The sequence below is a fragment of the Microtus ochrogaster genome, chromosome 4 (assembly GCF_000317375.1).
Source record: "Microtus ochrogaster isolate Prairie Vole_2 chromosome 4, MicOch1.0, whole genome shotgun sequence".
NCBI classification, from domain to species: domain Eukaryota; kingdom Metazoa; phylum Chordata; class Mammalia; order Rodentia; family Cricetidae; genus Microtus; species Microtus ochrogaster.
The window spans coordinates 41,100,494-41,116,187 of NC_022011.1; the positions used below are offsets into that span (position 1 = coordinate 41,100,494).

General features: G+C 49.9%; 1 protein-coding gene across 2 annotated transcripts in view; it reads left to right on the top strand.

Annotated features, from left to right (window-relative positions):
• LOC101983312 (N-acetyllactosaminide alpha-1,3-galactosyltransferase-like) overlaps positions 1–15,694 on the top strand; it is a 77,643-nt gene that overhangs the window by 57,784 nt on the left and 4,165 nt on the right. The window contains exons 3-6 of one of the 2 annotated variants that reach the window (XM_005345979.3): positions 4,669–4,704; positions 6,970–7,035; positions 8,046–8,147; positions 12,001–12,138. In XM_005345979.3, the coding sequence (XP_005346036.1) occupies positions 4,669–4,704; positions 6,970–7,035; positions 8,046–8,147; positions 12,001–12,138 (342 nt within the window). The remainder of the gene's footprint in view (positions 1–4,668; positions 4,705–6,969; positions 7,036–8,045; positions 8,148–12,000; positions 12,139–15,694) is intronic. The other variant, XM_026778863.1, reaches the window with a different exon arrangement.

Here is a 15,694-nt window from a genome sequence, read left to right on the forward strand (position 1 = left end):
CTGTCTTGAGATGGCCATCTTCACAGTGGGGATGTTTTAACTGTAGGACCTGTCTTGAGATGGCCATCTTCACAGTGGAGATGTTTTAGTGGCCTCGGAGTTCTGGTGCTTTGGGTTAACATCTGATTTACCTCTTTCAGAATTTTGGATTTCTAAGTTGGATGAGCCAGCAGACCTCCCCTGGCTACAGAAAAGCAACTGTGTCCATAGGTACAGGCCTAGAAGGGGCAGCCTCCAGCCAGAATGCAAAAGATACAGGTTCAAAGGGGTGACGGATATGTAACCACTTCTAGGATGTTCTGCTGTTTCATTCTGAGTAGCTAAGTTTGAGAAAAAACAGGACAAGCTAGCGTGTGACCCACTTAAAACGTCTGGAGAGTGGGTCCTTTGAATTGAGGAAGTTAGTTAAGAAAGGGATGATTCACTTGTTGGGTGTGACCCTTAGGCTCTCGGGGGCTGAAGAGCATCCTGGCTGGATCATAAAACCAGACTGCCTGTTGTGTCCCAGACTTCCCTTTACTGCCTGTGTGTGTGTGTGTGTGTGTGTGTGTGTGTGTGTGTGTGTGTGTGTGTGTGTGTGTGTGTGTGTGTGTGTGTGTGTGTGTGACCTTGGGACAGCTACACAGCTATTCTGTTCTTCAGTACCCGACCTGTAAAAATGGGGATAACATCCCAGGGGGTTGGGTCATGCTTGCAGTTCCCACACCTGACTGGCTGAGGCAGGTGGATCACTGTGAGTTGGAACCAACCTGGGTTACATAGTAAGGTTAAGGTCCACCTGCACTACAGAATAAGGCATTATGTTAAAAACAGAAACAAAAACGGATTAACAAAAACCACATCTCAGTGGTAGGGTACTTGCCTGGACTGTGCAGTGGTTTAGTACCTACGCCTTAGATGAGCAAGAAACATTCCTGTTCCGTCATTAACAACACTCATCACACACTTGGGCGACAACAGGAACTTACTTCTCAGTGTGCTCAAGGCCAGAGACTCAGTGCCCAAGTGAAGTTTTCTTGGTTTGCAAACAGCTAGTGACCGTCTCCCTTGGCCCATACTTTACGGAGAACAAGCAATTTGTAATTGTTTTTTCTGATAAAAACGCTAAATCCATCATGAGGTCCCACCTTTATTTAAATGCCTATCTAAACCTAGTTATTTCTCAGAGGTCCAGTGTCATTCTGGGGACAGGGCTTCAACAGACACAGTTAGGGTGGCCACAGGCATTCACTGCACAGTAGCAGTATTTGCACCAATGGGCAAAACATGGCATCAAGATTGTGGCGGGTAGAAGTGGTGACTCCAGCCGCTGAAGTTGTCCAAGAGAACAAGTGCCCCCCGGGGCTGGAATACTTGTTTGGATAGCCGGCAAGCTCTGAAACTTGAGTTTGATTCGATGGGCTTTGGTGTTGTCTACTTTAACTGTGCCTCTGTGTTTTGAATGGCTCATAGAATGAAGACATGATGGCTAGAGAGAGGGCTCAGGGGTTAAGAGCGCTTGTTGCTCTTCCAGAGTTTAGTTCTCAACACCCTCATTGGGCAGCTCACAGTTCCAGGGGCTTCAGCATCCTCTTCTAGCCTTAGAGGCACTGCATACATGTATCTCTCTCTCTCTCTCTCTCTCTCTCTCTCTCTCTCTCTCTCTCTCTCTCTCTCCCTCTCCCTCTCTCTCTCTCCCTCCCTCCCTTAGAGGCACTACACAATGTGTGTGTGTGTGTGTGTGTGTGTGTGTGTGTGTGTCTCCCTTAGAGGCACTGCACACATGTCTCTCTCTCTCTCTTTCACACACACACACACACACACACACACACACACACACGAAAAATGAAGGCTCAAGAGCATGTATGGGCATGGCGTCTCAGGAGAGCTATGTTGTGCTGCCAGGAACCTGTTCTGAGCATGACAGTAGAGGAGGTTCTGGCTGCTTTTCAGGGCAGTTGTTTGATATTGACATTGTAGATACTTTGTTTCTGACTCATGAACTCACTTGACTTTCTGCAGGAGTTCTGAGAGGAAGCAGGTGTCTGCCACTGTCCAAACTGGCCATGCAGTGTACTGTAGAGAGGCATGTGGCTCTATGCTCGAAGGGATTTAAATATAGCTAAGCAACCGCACCCAGCAACTAGTAAATAAATCATTGAAAAATAATGTTGCCTACAGGGCCAGTCAGGACTCAAGTGAAATCCTATCTCAAAAATTAATACTAGAGGCTAGAGAGATGATTCAGGGTTATTCAGATGGCCCAGGTTTGATTCCCATTTCAGGAGATCTGACACCTTCTGGCCTCCATGGGCACCAGGAACAGGAGTGATGCACAGATGTGAATGCAGGCAAAAATACCTAAAACATTTTTAACAATGGAGAGAGAGAGAGAGAGAGAGAGAGAGAGAGAGAGAGAGAGAGAGAGAGAGAGAATGAATCACACAGGGACGCATTTGATTTGAAGCTGTTTGAAAATACAGTGCTATATTTTTGAGCGGGAACAATGACAAAGGAGATGACAAAGGTGGCTCGCAGTTACTGAGCATGTGCCTAGCTCCAGGCTGTGTCCAACACCTGCTCTTAGGATAACCGTAAAGTGCGAGCGACTCTGGGTGTCAGTTCAGTGTGGTTATCGATGAAAGATTCTGGGAGAGGACAGAAGGAGTTAGAAGGAAGGCTGTTAAAGAGATGTAACACGACAAGCTGGGGACCCGGAATGCCAGGCAGGGCTCTGAATTTGGATCATCTCCCCCTCTCCTCCTGTCTCCCCTTCATTTCCCCATTCTCCTGCCCCTTCTCTTCATTCTCTTGTCCCCTTCCCTTCTCATGTCTCCTCCTTCCCACGTCTCCTCTTTCTCCTCATTGTCTCCCCGTGTTCATTGTCTCCTCCCCCTGTTGATTGTCTCCTCCCCCTGTGGATTGTCTCCTCCCCCTCCTTGCCTTCCTATGGCAAGATGTAGAGTTAGTTACTCCCAAGGCTCAGATATGGGGGTTCTGTACTTCATTAGCAGAATGACCTTGAGAAGGCTCCCGGACTGCCCCTGCTCTTCAGGGTGAGGGTGGGGCAGAGGAGTGGCTGCGGTGAGAGGATTCCCTGAGCCACTGATGTAAACTGCCTGGAAGAGTACCTGGCTGAGTTCACCCGGGCCCCACGTCTATCCTCTGGCTTAGGAGCCAGGAACTTTAAGGCTTGGTCCTAGAGTGCAGGTCTAGGGAGAAGCTGGAGGGGTTAGAGGGCAGGAAGGTGGGGGGGGAGGTAAGACGGCAGGAAGGCTGGGGGGGAGGGTAAGACGGCAGGAAGGCTGGGGGGAGGGTAAGACGGCAGGAAGGCTGGGGGGGAGGGTAAGAGGGCAGGAAGGCAGGTGGGGGGGTAAGAGGGCAGAAAGGTAGGTCTTGCTTCCTGGAGCACAGGGAGGAGGAGGGGAGAAGAGATGAAGGCCAAAGAGATCCTGGTAGAATCTACCGAATGAGCAAAGTCAGGCGTAGGACTTGGGCACAGTGTCTCTACACAGTGAATGGTTCTGAATGGCACTAAGTCCTGTCACTTTTTTTTCTTTTCTTGAGACAGCTTCTCAATATGTAGTTCTGACTGGTCACTGCTGTGCAGACCAGGGAGGCTTCCAACCTGTGGCCTCTGCCGCCCAAGGCTGGATTGACAGGCTTCAAGCCGCCATACCCATCTGTTGTTTCTATCCCCAGAAGTCTCTCTGGTCAGCACCATCATGAGCCCTGGCTGTCTTGGCCAGTGTTGCACCTAGCTGCTCCACTGCTCCACACACCACCCCTACAGCTCTGCTCTCCAGCCACACTTTCCACATTGGCTTCCTGACAGTTCTGCTCAGCAAACCCCCAGAAGGTCCCACAAGCTCTGGCCCCATTTCCTCGTGGATGCGTCCTTCTCAGGGCCTCTGCATACTGTTTGCTCTTGGGGAACACTCTTATCTCATGTCTTTCACCTTGGTGAACTTCTCCTCGTCCTTCAGAATGTGCTGCCATCTCCAGGTCCTCCTGAGAAGGGCTCCTGCTTATGCTTGCCCGCACTTCTTGGTTAGTGACTTAAGTAGGCGCACAATTGGCCTGCCTTTTCTGTTACATTGTATAGCACTCGTGGGCAAGGATGGGTCTGCCTGGCTAGCAATGAGTGCCTTCACTCTTGGAGGACTTAACCGGCAAGTACTTAGAGAATGAGGGAAGGGAGGTAATCCCCTAAAGTCCCGACCTTGCTTCCAGGCATCAAGTTAGCTTCATTGCCTTGGCTGGTTAAAGCGACACCCTTGGGTCTGCTCTGCAGAAGGGATCTGAGCTAAATGTCCCAGTCTCTGCCTCCTGAGGACGGGGGTTGAGGGATAAATCCTCAGTGTGGGGTGGCTGGCAACGATGCTTCCACCTACCCGGGCTTCCTCATTGCCCAGCGTTGGAGAATGCATTAGAAGAGGACCTTCCTGTCTGTAACAGCTGACGAACCTCAAACGAAAGAAGGGGGGCTAGAGGGGAGATCCCCAAAGCAAAAAACAGGAATTGAGATGGCCAGAAGTCCCTTCCCATCCTTGGTGGTGCTGTGGGAATCCCCAGGGCATTTGCCGCTGGTCTCAAGGGAAGGAGAGGCCTGGGAGGAGTGAGAAGGCAGTGAAGCCTCTCTGAGAAGTAAAAGTAAGGTGACGTGTTTTATTTCTTGTTTGCCCTCAGCCCAGAAGGCTCCTTCTTGTGGATATACCACACAAAGTAAGTGCTCCGAACTCCGGGCGCCTCCATCACTTGGTCTCCCACCCGCGCTGTTCTCTACGTGCCAGCCGCAGGGGTGCTCAGGCCACAGTGCAGGGGCAGCGAAGAGAGAGGCAAGGAGGAAGCAGATACCTAGGACCCTGGGCTCAGGGTTGTACTCTGCCAGTCCCCAGACTGGTCTCTGTAGAATAGTAACATGCTTTGTCCTGAGTTCTGATCAGGTGACTCTTCAAATGGTGTCATCTGGGAATCGTTGTCCTGAGTTCTGATCAGGTGACTCTTCAAATGGTGTCATCTGGGAATCATTATTGTCTGATGGGGCAGCTGGGTGTTTAGCAAGTGCCTGTATTCCTGGGTGAGGGACTGAGGGAGAAGCTATGTTAAGCTCTACTTTCCTGTCTTTGGCACAGTGGCCAGGAAGCTCAGAACAAATTGTTCTTAACTGCTTGCCTTCATTTCAGTGTAAATCATTCCCAGGTATTACATCTGAAGTGTTTCCTTACCTGCTCAGGGACCTTGGCCACAGGCCCAAGCCCACTACACCCATACCTCAGCTGGAAAAATGAGAGTAAATGTAAAACTTTTATTTGGGATGGTCACGGTCATATGAAAATCCATACTGGAGTCATCAAATCAGGGGGAGGGGGTTGGTGTGTGTGATATGTGCACTCCTATGCACATGTGTCTAGGTGTGCTCGCCTGTGTGTGCACCAGCGTGGGCCGGAAGACAGCTTCGAGGATCTTTCCCCGTTATTCTCTGAGTTTTGGAGACAGAGTCTCTCACTGAACCTAGAGATTGTCATTTTTGGCTACACTGGCTGGCTAGCCCGCCCCCAGAATCCCCACTGAGAGCGGGATTCTAGATGTATGCCGTTCTCTGACTTCCCGTGTGGTGCTGGGGATCAGAATGCAGGTCGCCATGCTCTGAAACAAGTGCTTTGCCTTCAGAGCAGTATTCCCAGCCACCAGGGAATTTAAAAATTTATATGTCTGTGTTGTGTGTGGGTGTCTGTGTGTGCACATGCTTGTGGGCATGCGTGTGTACATGTGACGATCAGATGATATCTTGGTATGTTTCTTCCACCTTCTGGGTCCCAGGAATTGAACTCGGGTCCTCAGACTTGGTGGCCAGCCCCGTTACTCACTGAGACATCTTGCTGGCCTTTCTATTTCCTGTGATTTTCATTTTTGCGTTGTTTCCCACCTATAACCACGCCATTAGTCATTGATCATCGAAGACACCTCCCGATGACCTCTGTGGCGGGTTTCGTAACCAGGAAGGGTGCAGTGCGCCTGTCATCTCGGCAAAGGCCAAGTGGGAGGGTTAGCCTCAGCTGCACAACAGACCCCTCTCCCCATTAATACTGTGTCCCTGTTCAGGGTCACCTTGCCACCTTATCCATCGTCCCCCTTTTTCTCATCCTAGAGACCCCAAATTAGAAACTTTCACAGTGAGAGAGAATATTCAAACTGTCTCAAGTTGGGGCTAAGCTGGTTTTAACTGGTTCTCTAACTTCTCCTTTGGCAATCCTCGGACTTCCCAAAGCTGTCGCTGATTGGGCAACTGGGATTTTTCTCAGACTGGCCTTTCATAACGCACACAGGCACATGCACGCATGCATGCATGCATGCATGCACACTTGCACTATCGTTCTTGGGACAGTGCATGGTTTGTTGTTGTTGTTGTTTAATTAAGATTACCCCCAAAGGACTGGGCAGATGGCTCAGTGATTAAGAGCACTGGCCAGAGGACCCAGGTTCAATTCCCAGCACAAACATGGCAGCTCACAACTGTCTGTAGCTCCAGTTCCAGGGGATCCAACACTCTTATATGGACATATGTACAGGCAAAAACAGCAATGCACATGAAATAAAAATAGATAATTTAAAAAGATCACCCCTCATTACAGCCATGTTCATTTTACCGAGCTCCTACATGTGTGCTGTTTTATTGATCATCACTACAGGTACTCCGTTAGCAAGCAGAGCCCTGGACCCCAGGCTGTGTGTCCGATTGGTCCCTATCATTGTTCCTGCCCCTCATCCTTCAGGGGGCCCAGGGATGAACAGAGTGCTGGGGGCTTCCTGAAAGGGGACAGCTGAGGCTCCTTGGGTCTGTCCCTCCCTTGTAGTTTACACTTTTGCTTCTCCCTGTTCACTTTTAATAGTCGTATTGGACACTTAAAAAAATGTTAGAAACTCCCTCCATCCAGCTGGGGACCGCCTTGTTTTCTAAAAGTGTTTCTGTTCTTTTACATTTCCTAGAACCCCAGAGGTTGGTGACAGCAGCAGCCCGAGGGAATGGTGGCTCCCGAACTGGTTTAACAATAGGTAAGGGGGTCGGGATGGGTCCATCCGTCCATCCCTAACACTCAGCCATGGCTTTCTCAATCACTCTCTCTGGCTTGCTGAACTCATTCAAGGAGTCTCTTTTGTTTTGTTTTTAATTTCTATTGTTATTGTGTGTGTGCTCTGTATGATGTGTGTGTGCGATGTGTATATGTGTGTATGTGGCTGTGTGATGTTTATATGTGTGTGTATTTATGTGTGATATATATGTATAGTGTTTATATGTGTGTGATGTATATACATATGATTGTGTGATGTGTGTGTGATGTGTGTATGTGTGTGATGAGTGTGTGTGTGGGTGATGTGTGTGATGTGGATGTGTGTGTATGAATGTGGATGTGTGATATGTGTGTGAATGTATGTGTGTAGTGTATGTGATGTGAGTATGTGTGTGGTGTGTGTGTGACCTGTGCATGAATGCAGATACATGCTTGCCACAAGCACACATGAGGTCAGAAGACAACTTTCAGGAGACAGCGATTCTGTCTTCCCACTGTGGGTTCTGGAGGTCAGACTCAGATTACCAGGCTTTCCTGACAAGCAGTTGGACTGAAGGAGCCTTCTAGTTCAGAGGAATCTACCTTGCAGGTGGGCTTCCAAGTCCGCTTGCCTGCCTCCCTCCCTCCCTCCCTCCATCCCTCCCTCCCTTCCTTCCTCCCTCCTTCCCTCTCTCCCTCCCTCCAGTTCCCTTTCTCCAGTTAAGGGTGAAGTTAAGACTGAAGTTTAAATTTCAGAATAGACATTTCAGTAGGACATTCATTCCTTGGAGCGATGTTCTACTCCTGGAATAACCGAGGGTTGCAGGGTCATTGAAACCTAACTGCTGACCAGTGACGAGAGAGACAGATGTTGCACCTTTGCCTGGATTATGAGAATCAGCGTTTAGTGCCCCGAGTGATGCATTCTCCTGAGCCAGGAGTCTCGAAAGAGTCCCCGCCGCCAGCCGCCTGGCCTCACCTGGCCTCACCTGGCCTCTTTCTCTTTGTACACAGGACCCACAGTTATCGAGAAGAAGCCCTAGAAGGAGGGAGAGAAAAGGTGCGAAATGAAGACAGCAGTGAAGAGCTTCCGCTGTGGGACTGGTTTAGCCCAAAGTAAGGACAGAGACTGTGTGCTGAAGTCGGGGTTGGGGCACACCAAGTGTGGTCCCCTGGGAGAGGGGTGTCTTAGCATCCATTAGACCTTCATCCGTGGACTTGGGCTAAGAGACTGCGGTCTGGGTACTTGGAACCAAACGGACTGAGCACTGTGGTAACTGCAGCAAGAAATGGCCAGTGGTAGGGAGAGCACATAGGCCACGTAGACCTCTGCAGGGTCTGGGGTGGGCCAAGGAGACGCTCTGTAGATTCGGTTAACTCTGCGGCATAGGATTCCTGAGCTGAGGAATTCAGGGCCGTGAGTTCACCCATCACACAAGCAAACAACCAGTGTTCTTCAGAAATTAGGGTATGGTAGCTTGGATTTCCACACTCGTAGTCATTACCTACGCATGTTTTCAGAAACTAGCCTAAACCGGCTTTTAGAACAAAACAGCAACTAGGGACTTGGCACCATGCTGGCGTGAGGACTGGAGTTTGGCTCCATAGAAGCCATGCAAAGCCAGATGCAGTAGCATGCATATACGCACATACACATGCATACACATATCTACACACACATGCACAGATACACACACACACCTACATATGCACACACAAATAAAGAGTATTGGCTTGAACCGCCATCACATTGAAACCTTCTCAAGATTCCAAAATCTATTTCATGGATGAGGAACGGTGAAAGAATGAATGAGTAAATGTGCATGTTTATGTCACATGAATGTGCACCTCCCTGTGAACTCCCGCAGAGCCAGTACACAGCCGGGCATGCGTATTTCCACATCACCATGCCTGCTTTCCGTCTTCCTGCCCAGGAGTTTCTGCGTATTTCCACATGGCAGATTCTCCGTGCTCTGTTTTCCATTATGCCTCTCTCCACTTCCTGGCATCCGGTAGCCTGGAGACGCTGACTCTCCCAGCCCTGACCTGTATCTGCCTGCCTGCCTGCCTGCCATCTCTGTTTGCTTCATGTGACCTACACGGATTTCTCAATTCCACCTCGCCCTGTTTCTCACTTCTGGTCTCAGCAGCAAACAGTCAGTCTGAGCGTGGAAGAGCTGCTCCTCATCCACCACGGCTTCCTCCTTTTATCAGTTCTTGTTCCCAGTTCTCTCCGCAGCTCTCTCCACTCCGCAGCCACACCCCTGCTCAGGCTGCCGTGCTCTTTGGGTGATGCTGTCCCGCATCTTTTCTTCAGTCTACTATGTGGTTCCTAAGAGTTTTAAATACTGCCTTACTTATGAGCATGGAGAAGTCGGAGGACAGCCAGTGGGAGCTGGTTCTCGCCGTCCGCTCTGTGGGTTCTGGGGAATCAGTCTCTCCTTGTCAGGGTTCCTGTAAGTGTCTTTGCCTGGTGAGGTGTCTTGCTGGCCTAATTCACAGGATTTTAATACTTCCTCTGGCCACCATTAATGTCCCTGTGCATAAAGACATGCAATTAAAAACCAACTCCCTAGACCCATTCTTCCCCCCCCCCCCCAGGAGCTCTGTGATTTTTCTGGATGCTTTTGCTGTGTGTGGTGGAGCTGGGTGCTGAGGTCATACAGTGCTGAGTGCCCATTCAGAAGGAAGGCAGTGAGGGGTCTGGGTGCTGAGGTTACACAGTGCTGAGTGCCCATTCAGAAGGAAGGCAGTGAGGGGTCTGGGTGCTGAGGTGACACAGTGCTGAGTGCCCATTCAGAAGGAAGGCAGTGAGGGGTCTGGGTGCTGAGGTCACACGGTGCTGAGTGCCCATTCAGAAGGAAGATACTTTTCCTCCCTCCTTTTAGAACTCTGTTTGATCTAGGCTAAGGCAGTTGATAGGATAGTATCGCGGTAGTTTCCTTGGGGGATGGGGCTGCAGGATTTGATGACTAAGTTGCCTCCTGCACAGGTTGCTCCTGGAAGCTGGCCTCCCCCTCATCCTCCCACCACCTCCTCACCTGTACTTCGAGGCTGTCTGGCTTCTCAGTCAAGGGTGGCCAACATGCTGGGCTTGTCAGTGGAACCCAGCAATTAACTGCTGGGAAGTGGAATGTTTCGATTTTTAATTTAGCATTAATTTTTAATAGTGCTGTTTTGTCTTCCTGCTCAAGTATCCGAAGTGATCGCTGGGATTCTTACTCGGCTTCTAGAAGGTGGGGCCTGAGAGGCCATGTGGCTGAGGGTGCCAGCAGGTTGGGCACTCACTGGGACTCGGGTTCTCAAAGGGAAGGACTAGGTGTCATTTCTGTGGGCCAGTGCTTAACTTCAGTCTGGCTTCAGTCCCTTCCCCTCACGGCCTCACTTGTAAAGTGGGTGCTGCCAGTGGCTGGGGCTGAGATTCTATGCAGGAGTGAAAGGCTTGTTCTTAGCCCCTGGTACACAGGAGGAAACGTTAAATGTGTGCCCGCCCCCTCTTTCCATTAAGGAGACTTACTGCCTGCTCATACAATAGCACATAATGTTGTGGCTCGTACGCAGCATCAGGACTGACTGAGGATGCTGGCTTGGTCGGCTCCTGAGACGTCCTTCCTTGACAGGCCAATACTACCACCGGCAAACAAGGCTGTGGTCCATGAGGGAGGTGAAGTTCACAAATGCCGGGTTTGAGAAATAGAATCTGTGTATGTTTATTTCCTTTTTTGTTTTGAAATCCTGTCATTCAGTAAAGCAAGACGACAACAGGACTAAATATCGCCAGGGCAAAGCGCTAAGGAGAGCTCCAACAAAGCCAGGCCTGCGAGTGCCTGACACAGCCACACAGAGGCTCAGCACGTCAGTACTGACAAGACGCCACGGCAGCCACCGTGGACAAAGGCAAACCTGGGGTTGCAAGTGTCCATCCAAGGAGCAGTAGAAACTGGGGCTCAAAGCACTGGACTCCAGAGAAGGACTCTCTGGGTTCGAGTCTCAGCTTTCCCCTTAGTAGCTGTGTGACTTCAGGCTAATTACTTAACCTTCCTGTTCCAAGTCCTCCATTGATTAGCTAGGAGCCAATTAGTTACTTGCACATGGTGTTGACATATGTGACCCCTGCAGATCTGGTTCAGAGCACTGGCAGATAATACTGCCTAATGAGTTGCTGGGTAGAGTTGACCAGATGTGACCTGCCTCAGAGAAACACACGGTGCCAAGACTCGCAGGACGTGCTCCGTGTGCGTCTATGTAATTGTCAATATCCGTGACCAGTTACATGGCTTTCTCTTCCCACAGCAGGAGTCTCCTGGAGAAGTCTCCAGGTACACATCTCAATAGCCTACGAGCCTAAGGGAGGGACACACATCTCCAGAGTGTGTTACCCTGCAGGCTGATGACACCAGCAGCCCCCCCCCCCCCCCGCATGGGGAAAACAGGAAGAGGCCTTTGTCTCTCAGCTCCAACTCCTTTCTCTCATCCCCCTGCATCACATCTTAGGGCCTTCTTAGGCCCTGATGATATTCTCAAGGGCAATTAACAACCCAAGCATGTCAGTTAGGGCTGGAGAGAAACGCAAAGGTGCCTGGATAATCGTTCATGGGACCTGAGTTCTATTCCCAGTACCTCCTAAAGGCAGTTTGTGGGTACCCGCCTATAACCTCAGTACTTGGAAGATGAAGTACTTGGAAGTACTCAGTACTTGGAAGATGAAGTGGTCCTTGACGGGGGAGCTTAGGGTCAGTCTTGGCTACAAGAGTAGACAGTGTCTTATCATGAAAATCTGAGAAGGTGCCTGAGCATGTGCAGTGCGGCCCGTGCGAAGGTCACACCTCCTCGCCAAGCATTCTGGGATGAAGCTTCAGTTAGGATCCAGGGACAGCTGCCAAGGATCTTGCTAGCCTCCTCTTCCTTAACCAGTCTCTCACCTTAGCATGGAGGTTCTGACCCACAGTGTTGCCCTTTTTGTCACCAGGAACCGCCCGGAGGTTTTGACGCTGACCCCGTGGAAGGCGCCGATTGTGTGGGAAGGCACTTACAACAGAGCCCGGCTGGAAAAGCATTACGCCAGACAGAAAATCACCGTGGGGCTGACGGTTTTTGCTGTGGGAAAGTAAGCAAACTGACAAACTTGCCCTTGATATTTTTGTTGTTGTACCATCAAAGCCTTTGTGAGGGACCTGTGGCCCACAGAGGCTACTTTCTCTAAGTTGCTGGGCAGGAGACTTCTATCTCCCTTTCCATGAAGGGGAGGAACAAAATCAAGAGTAGGTAAGCCCACCCATTCCCGCCTCTCGGAGGGGAGGGAAACTGTCTTCAATGCCACTGGGACCCAGAGCCAGCAGCATGCCCATCGCCCACCCCCTGACCGCCAGGGCTTTCAGAGGGAGCAGCAAACACCAGCTGCTGGCTGGCTGGGACGTAAGCGCTCCTCCTGTGCTGTTAGTGCTCAGGGCCAAGGACAGGGGTTGCAGAAGTTCTGGGAGTGGGCTGTGTGCACTGTGACCTCCATGTTCTTCCCTGGGTTCCTCTGGTCCTGTCTACCTGAAATTCCTGGAGATATCAGGATTCAGGGACAGTCACCATGGGTCTTGCTGTCCCCTTCCTTAGCCAGTCTCTCACCTTAGCTGGCATTTCAGTAACCACTGAACCTGCTGAGATGGGACTGGTTCTGGCTGCGGCAGCTTCCATTTCCACATTCAGAACATTTGATGCAGAGAAGTTGTACTCATCCTTACATGAAGCTTGGGCTGTGCTATAACCCATTTTGCTTTCCTAGTGAATTAAACGTTTTCCCCTAAATAAAACATTAGGTTTGATTTTTCTTCTTTCTTCTTCTTCTTCTTTTTTTTGAGGCAGAGTTGTGTTTTTAAGGATGTTTTAAGAAAGGCTGAGTGAGGATTATGAAAGAGCTACCAACAAAGTAAGGCATACTGGAGAGCATGGGGGTGGGCTTCTTTTTTTTTTTTTTTAAGTTTTGTATCTAATATGTGTGTGTAGGTCAGAGGACGATTTTCTGGAGTTGGCTCTCTTCTCCCACTGTGTGGGTTCTGGGGGTCCAACTCAAGCCTTCCGGTTTGGCACAAGTACCCGTCCATACTGAGAAGTCTTCTCGGTTGTGTTCCTTTTTCTGCCCTCTGGCCTCTGTGTTGCTCCTCTTCTGAGAATGCTACACCCTCAGCAAGACGTTGAGTCCCCTGCCCTGTTCGAAAGGAGTAGAAGGAGCAGGCTGGCCTGACCTTGAGCTTTGACAAGGACCTAAAAGAAGGCACTGTGATGATGTCACAGGACCCCACAGTGCTGTCTTTGGGAAGTTCCAGCATTGTTCAGTGTGCTGAGCCCCTGAGGACTAATAGCATGCCAGTGGGAAACAGTGGCTGTGTGGTTTGGATGTTTCAGAATTTGTGTTGTTTAGCGGTGGGTTTCAAGGCTCAACTCAGCACACCTGTCCGGTCCAGCAGGGATAAAACAGTCATATTTCACATTGATTGAATCCTGATGTTCCCCCCAAAGAACAGAATGAACTCACTGTCCCACGATGCTATCAACCATCCAATCACAACTTTGCAGGGAGGAGGGGGGGGAACAAAAAACAAAACAACAAAAAAGCCCCTGAGTCCATCCCACCTCCTGGTGAGAGCTGTGCCCCCAAGCTAGGCAAGTCTGCAGTGCTCCCAGGTAGGCAAGGCTACAGTGCTCCCGGCTAGGCAAGGCCGCAGTGGTGACTACACTTTTCTGGAGCAATGCAGAAAATCAGGGAGATGTGAGGTTTGCCTGGAGTCACCTGTCATACTTTAACCTCTATGTCACAGTGATCCCCCCTCCTACACACACACACACACACACACACACACACACACACATACACACACACACACACACACACACACACACACACACACACACACGGAAGTCTGTCCTGACTTCTTTTACCACTGGGATGTATTTGCCCACCTACAGAATCAGAACTAGAAACCCTGGGGCTTCCCAGTGCCAACAGGAAAAGTACAGTTTATTTCAATGGCAGAGAACGACCCAAGTGTGGATAAAAACAAACAAAAGAAAACACTAGCAATCATGATTGCATTCAGAGCGCTGTGATTGGCTAGTTGTGTGCTCAGTAAACTGACTGAGGTCTGTATTCTCTGGGTATAAGTTGGAGGTTCGGAAAGGGACTGTATGACTTCTCTCATCTCTGTAGTCTCCTTGGTGTGTCTCAGGAAGGCAGTCTGTAGCGTGAGCTTATAGAAGACATCACTGTAATCACCTGAATGAGAAAAAAAGTCAAATTGATGTATCTCATTTATTAGAATGGCAAAAAATCAACAATACCAAGTGTTGGGAAATACATAAAGCATTCGGAAGCCTTGTTTATTGCTAGTGGGAATACAAAATGGTGCGGCCACTTTGGAAGAAATTTTGTCAGTTGCTTGCAAAACTGAACATGTTCTTATCATAATCTAGCGATCACATTCCTTGGTATTAATCCAAGTGAGTTGAAAGCATGTCTACACAAAAGCCTGCATATAGGTATTTTTAGGAGCTTTCTTCATAATTGCTAAAACTTGGAAGCCAACAAGTGTTCCCTTCACAGGTGAATGTAAGAATGAGCTGTGGTCCGTTCAGACAACCAGATATTATTCAGTGCTGAAAAGTGAGCTACGAAGAACTTTTTGTCACTTGTCACTACGTGAAGAACCGAATCCAGAAAGGTTCTTGTCCTGGCAGTGTCTGTCACCTCTGGAGTCACCAGAGAGGAGGGGCTTTCACGTGACACAGCTGGGGTCACCAGAGAGGAGCCTCAATTGAGAAAATGCCTCCAATAAGATCTCACTGTAGGGTATTTTCTTAATTAGTGATTGATGAGGGAGGGCTCATCCCATTGTGGGTGGTGCCATCCTGGGCTGGTGGTCCTGGGTTCTATAGTAAGGCAGGCTGAGCAAGCCATGGGGGGCAAGGCAGTAAGCAGCACCCTGCATCAGCTCTGCCTCCGGGTTCCTCCCTGCTGGACTTTCTGTCCTGACTGCTATGGCTCTTTCCTTATGATGTCTATGGGCTGCAGTGTGAGTGTGAACTGGCTGCTCTTTCCTTCTGACTTCTGTGGGCTGCAGCGTGAGTGTGTGCTGGCTGCTCTTTCTTCTGCCCTTGCTCTTGGTGTTCTAGCAGAGCACCAGTCACCCAGGACAGGTCCACGCTGTCCTGCTCCTGCTTCTGGAGGAGGCAAAGCTATAGTACCAGGAGCAAGACTGGTGACTGAGGAGCTGAGGGAGAGAGAAGGGGAAAAGAAGAGCCTAGAAGATTCTTACGGAGTGAAGCTGTTCTGAGTGTAGCTGACTTTGTGCTTTTGCACATTTCCCTGCATGAACCTTAGTATAAGCTAGGTGTGCATTAGTGGAAGTATGGCAGCTGTCACAAACCTGCCACCTGGGGCATGGTGGCCCTGTAGGGAAGGCTGTGCATGTGTCTAGGCAGGAGGTGTGTGGGGACTCTCAATACTTTCAGCTCTATCTTAAAAAGACCTAAGTGTTAAAATAGAGCCAGGCTGTAGCACGGCTGACTGCACAGTGTGCTTGGAGCTCTAGGTTTGATCCCAGGCACCACGAAGTCTGCAGACGTTGTGGCACATTGCAATCTTACCAGGAGTATAAGAAGCTCAAGGCCATCCTTGA